This window comes from Lolium rigidum, chromosome 7 (genome assembly GCF_022539505.1).
Source record: "Lolium rigidum isolate FL_2022 chromosome 7, APGP_CSIRO_Lrig_0.1, whole genome shotgun sequence".
Lineage (NCBI taxonomy): Eukaryota > Viridiplantae > Streptophyta > Magnoliopsida > Poales > Poaceae > Lolium > Lolium rigidum.
Genome location: NC_061514.1, coordinates 262,085,474 through 262,090,728, shown reverse-complemented (window position 1 = coordinate 262,090,728; position 5,255 = coordinate 262,085,474). Strand labels below are relative to the sequence as shown.

The window sequence follows — 5,255 nt, the reverse complement described above, 5'->3', positions numbered from 1 at the left end:
TCTAAGCTCCGCCAAATTCAGCATAGATCTGATAAACCCTGGCTGATGATGGGTGCTTTTAACAAAGCTATGTTGAAAGAGGAGAACTTCTCCCACACTACGCGGTTTGAGAGGCTGATGATAATTTTCATGAGGTTCTCTCGCACTTCGGTCTCATTGGTTTTATTGGCACACCATGGACCTTCGATAATAAGCCAAAAAAAAAGCGAACACAACGTTAAAATGAGACTCGAGCACATGGTCGCGTCACCTACATGGTCTACAGTATTTCCAGAGTATCGTTTGAGACATATTGTTTCATCCCGATCAGACAACTTCCCTACTCCTCTCAGCAGAACAGACAACATCGCAAAATAGAGAGCCCGATCTGGAAGACTACTCATTTAAAAAACGTGCCTAAGGAAATAGAGAAGAAAAGGAATCAACTAGATAGTGCGAGGAAGCTCAACCGATAAAAGTGGGTCTTGAGGCCAGAGTAGGGCTTGAAAAAGAGATGGACGAATTGTGAAAAAGAGATCGACAAATTGCTTTATAGAGAGAAAATTATGTGGATGCAACGGTCACATATTTCCATTGAATGGCATGTTGGAGGAGAAAGAAAAACAACATTTGGAAGCTCGAAAGTCGTGACAGAACCTGGACCTCAGATACAAAGGAAATGGAGAAGATGTCTCGAGGGGTTTTCCAAACCCTTTACACGAGGGATTAACACATCGATCCAAGCATCATTATGCATATATTAGCGATGCTGAATTGTTTTCCTTTATATTCATCAGGAAAGCTTATAAATATTAATTAACATCGCATAGTGATCCAACATCACACATGGTTGTACTATTGAGCTAATATTACTTACAAACAACATATACAAGTGTTTTGACATATGACAATAATAAATATTGCGTAAATTGAAGTTGGTTAAAGTTGTTACTCTTGTATGTGATTCTTTTTTGTCGCAATATTTTTATTGTCCTACAACCATATTATTTCTTATAAAAAATGTGATATACCTGAAACCATCAATTATTCGTTAGAAAATTTCAACCGACTAAAAATAATGCTTTCACATTTGCGAGTGCCACCACGCTAGCTGGAACTGAAGTGGAGGAAGAAAAACTGAAATGGACGTAGTGGAGCAAATTTTGTAGTGCCATCTGAGTGTGTGTACTGATGAGTAATCGTCTCACTTCGCAGTGAAGAAGTTTTACATCATTATCACCAACATAGTAAATCTACAACATGACGCCTCACATGAAGACCAACAAAAATGCAACTAAGTAAAATAAAAGCACAAAAAAAGGAAAATACACATCACATGCGCGCATAGATCGATCTCCCGGCACCAGCGTTCACGCATGCATGCACAGACACGCATGTCAGAAGCCTCCATATGATCAAATAGAAAATTCTAGGCCTCGAGCGGCTTGCAGACGACGGTGGCGTGCTTGAGGATCTGGTTGCTGAACTGTCCGGGCTTCTCGGTGGTGTCGATCTTGTCCTGCCCGGGCGGCGGCAGCAGCTGGAAGTTCTGCACGAGGCGTCCGAGCGTGATGCCGATGATGGGCAGCGCGAGGACGATCCCGGGGCAGCTCCGGCGGCCGACGCCGAAGGGCACGAAGCGGAAGTCGTTGCCGTGCGCCTCGACGGCCTTCTCCTCCTCGAGGAAGCGCTCGGGCCTGAACTCGTCGGCGCGCACCCACCGCTTGGGGTCGTTGGCGAGGAACCATGCGTTGACGAGGATCTTGGACTCGGCGGGGATGTCGTAGCCGGCGAGCTTGGCGTCGCTGAGGTTCATGTGCGGCACGAGCAGCGGGATCGCCATGCGGAGGCGGAGCGTCTCCTTCACGACGGACTGCAGGTACGGGAGGCGCTCCAGGTCCGGCTCCGTCACCGCCACGTCGGCGCCCAGCACGGCGGCCATCTCGTCGCGGAGCTTGGACTGGACGTCCGGGTGGTTCACCAGCTCGGCAATGCCCCACTCGATCGACCACAGGGTTGTCTCGATGGCTGCAAACAAGGAATCAAATTAAGGTCATTGCCAAATATGTGCTACTACTCCACTCGATCTGAGTACTATCTTAGCTTAAGATTTTCTGTGGCTAACTGATGGATGTATATTGCTTTTCTTTTGCAAATCCCTGACAAGAAACAAGTCTACAACTTGCCCTGTCACAAACATGCAGTAGCTGTCAAAAAAATGTCTTACTGCACAGACAGTTGATTAGGGACCGTTGAAATTATTTGTAATTTAGAGCTACTAGAACGTGGGCTCACGTGGACTCAGTTGTGGCCGCCATTTCATTCGTATATTATACGGGTTCAGTGCACACCTAGGATGTTGACGGGATCCAACTGAATCACAACAAGTCAAAAACCAGCTACTGATCAAGAACTGAGAGGATTCTTTGTGTAGTGCACGTGCTTTGGCGGCCAAATCTCGTGTTAATTAAAAATATATAAAAATGTTAGGTGCTGGCGGCTCTGATTAGGTTGCTTCCTATGGTGCGTGCTACTTTTCATTTAGAAAGAAATGGTCCTCAACGATAACATCGTGACTAGACCTCACTACATCCATGTGACTACGCATGGGCACTGTGACTACGTATTTAACAATAAGCCCACTTGTCTTCTGAAGACTTATTTTTTCAACATGGTACAGTATACAATGTTTGATTCTTGGATTCCCTTGATTCTTTACCAAGAGCAACATTTTCCTTTTCAGAACTAGCTAGCTAGAGGTCAAGCATGAATTTTACTCTGAAAAAACCTTGCATTTCCAGCTTGGGTGCAGTATACCCTGTTTGTTTCTTTATCAAGAACAACATTTTCCTCTTCAAAACAAGCTAGCTAGAGGGTGAATTATGAAATTTACCTGCAACGTTGATGTTCTCGACGATGTAGAGGACGTTGTCGTGGTTGATCTCACCCTTCCTCTCCGCCTCCAGGATGTGGTCCATGGCGCACCTGATCTCCCCATTCTGCTCCAGCGCCTTCCTGCATTCATCAGACATGACACACGCATATTAATTTCTGAGTTGGACAGCAGGCAACTGATCTCAGAAGCTTCCCATGCAGTGAAAGTGCAGCCATATGCTGGTTGCTGGCACGAGTGATCTATCATCAGCTCCACCGAGCAGAACAAATCCAGATACTTTACAGTGTCGGTGTATCATGAGTGAGTCGGACTTGAACCAATTGTAAAGCCAAATTAGTTAACTAGCTTGGCCCATCGCGTGATGCGAGGTTTCACCTAACATCGATGGAAGGTTGCATGCTACGCCAAGCAAAGGTTTATTTAAGAAAGAAACACTAGCGCGCCGTGTAGCATCACTAAGCAACTGACAAAAGGACAGTTCCTCTCATTGATCCTGCTGTACCTAACCCAAAATCTCATTGGACGTCTACTGCTTAATTTTCTTATTAGAGGCTAATGCAGTGCCTATGCTTACTGGCTTGGGCGACAGTGACTGACAGCATGGTTTGGGGTTGAAACCATGAAAGAGTCAAAGTTTAGGTGCACAACTCGCTTCCACTCAGAAAAGGAAAAAATAAGAAAACTTGTTCGAGTAAACATGACCTTTCCTGGTTCATGACGTTAGCATTGACGTGTGAGGTGGGGCAGATCTGGATCACATCTGCCACCTAATCGTCAAACCGAAGCCTAGCTAACTTGTGCAGGTACTACCAAACTCTCGCTCGTTTCCTTCCTAAAAGGCCCTCCTCTGCCTCACCCACCGGAGCATTGCAATTTGCAACTGGTCAACTACCAGCATGCAAACACGAGAAAAGAAACTACCAGGCTAATCGAATTCGAATTGGTTCTCTACACGTGACTGACATCGATCTCCATTAGCATTGTCATGATCCTAGGTAGTAGTATACGATTTAAGAACTAAGTAATCGGTACAGTAGAGCACTTACTTGCGGTCAGCGACGAAGTGGTCCTCGAATAGCTTCATCCTCTTGGTCTTGAGGTTGGTGCACCGGTTGAGGTACTTGCGGAGGAACGGGCGGAGGATAGGGATGAAATCGCCGTAGTTGTAGTCGAAGCTCTGCGAGAGGATGCTGCGCTCGGCGTTCATGGCCTTGAGCTTGTTGAAGAGCGGGTCGTCCACGGACTCGAACCTGCGGTCGAACATGATGCGGAACATGTCGTTGTACATCATGAGCTGCAGCCTGCGGCGGATCACGGTCCCGGCGGTGGCGGACGCCGGGTCGGCCTTGACGTCCTCCACCACGAGCCTGGCCTCCTCCTCCCAGCCGACGCGGTTCTGCGCCACCACCTTGTTGGTGAAGAAGGGCACGGTCATGATCCGGCGCATCTTGCGCCAGTGGTCGCCGTAGACGGTGAAGACCATGTCCTGGCCGTTGCCGGTGAAGATGTCGAAGACGACGTTGCGGGTGCGGGAGCCGAACTCCACGCCCTGCGTGTGGAGCACCTCCTTGGCCAGCTCCGGGCTGGACACCACCACCAGGTTGCGGATGCCCATGCGGAGGAGGAACACCTCCCCGAACCGCTTGGCGATGCCCATCAGGTTGCGGTGGTTCAGGTCGTCGCCGACCTGGAGCCAGTTGCCGACGATGGGGGCGCCCGAGGGGCCGGGCGGGAGGCGGAACCGCTTGCCGGTGAGCTTCGCGACGGCGATGGCCAGCACCGCCGCCGCGAAGAGCCCCAGCAGGGCCTTCTCCAGGAGGAGGACCTCCATCGTCGATCGGTCGAGCGGTGGTAGGTGGCTTCTGTGGCTGTGGGATTGGGGAGTGTTGAGAGATTGGTTGATCTGATTTGATGGGAAGCGCGGTGGGGATTTTATATCCGGCCGGGGACGGGTCGGGTGAGTTTTGGGAGTTTGGTGGTGGTATCAGCGGCGTGGACACTTGCCCAAAGTGGACCATATTTTAACACGCGCGCGGGGGAACCATTTTTCTTACTTATCGTCGAGATCGGGGGTTGGTCTGGTCAAATTTCTTCCCATCGGAAAAGCCGCGCGCGCGCGCGAGGGTGGGTGGCGGACGGACATGGCGGCTGCCGGCTGTGGAGCACCGTACCTAACCTTCACGAACGCACGGTGGCGATCGATGGCGGCGCCGCTGACCGGCGAGGTGGTGGGTAGGTAGGAGCAGGTGTGGGATGGTGTGGACTACGACCGGGAAGCGGCAGCAACGGGTGCTGTTGCACGACCACGTCAAGGAGTTAATGTGCATCGCGAGGAGGGCGTCGTGACACGGTGGCCGCCGATCGTTCACGGAGCAAGGGG

The 5,255-nt window shown here is 50.0% G+C and overlaps 1 protein-coding gene across 1 annotated transcript; it reads right to left on the bottom strand.

Moving 5' to 3' along the window:
• Positions 1–1,131: 1,131 nt before the first annotated feature.
• Positions 1,132–4,957, bottom strand: LOC124674080 (trans-cinnamate 4-monooxygenase). The gene is made up of 3 exons (XM_047210115.1): positions 3,922–4,957; positions 2,873–2,994; positions 1,132–2,007 (listed from the first exon to the last, which is right to left on the bottom strand). Exons 1-3 carry the CDS (start codon positions 4,704–4,706, stop codon positions 1,409–1,411), a joined length of 1,506 nt encoding a protein of 501 aa, XP_047066071.1. The 5' UTR covers positions 4,707–4,957; the 3' UTR covers positions 1,132–1,408.
• Positions 4,958–5,255: the final 298 nt, after the last annotated feature.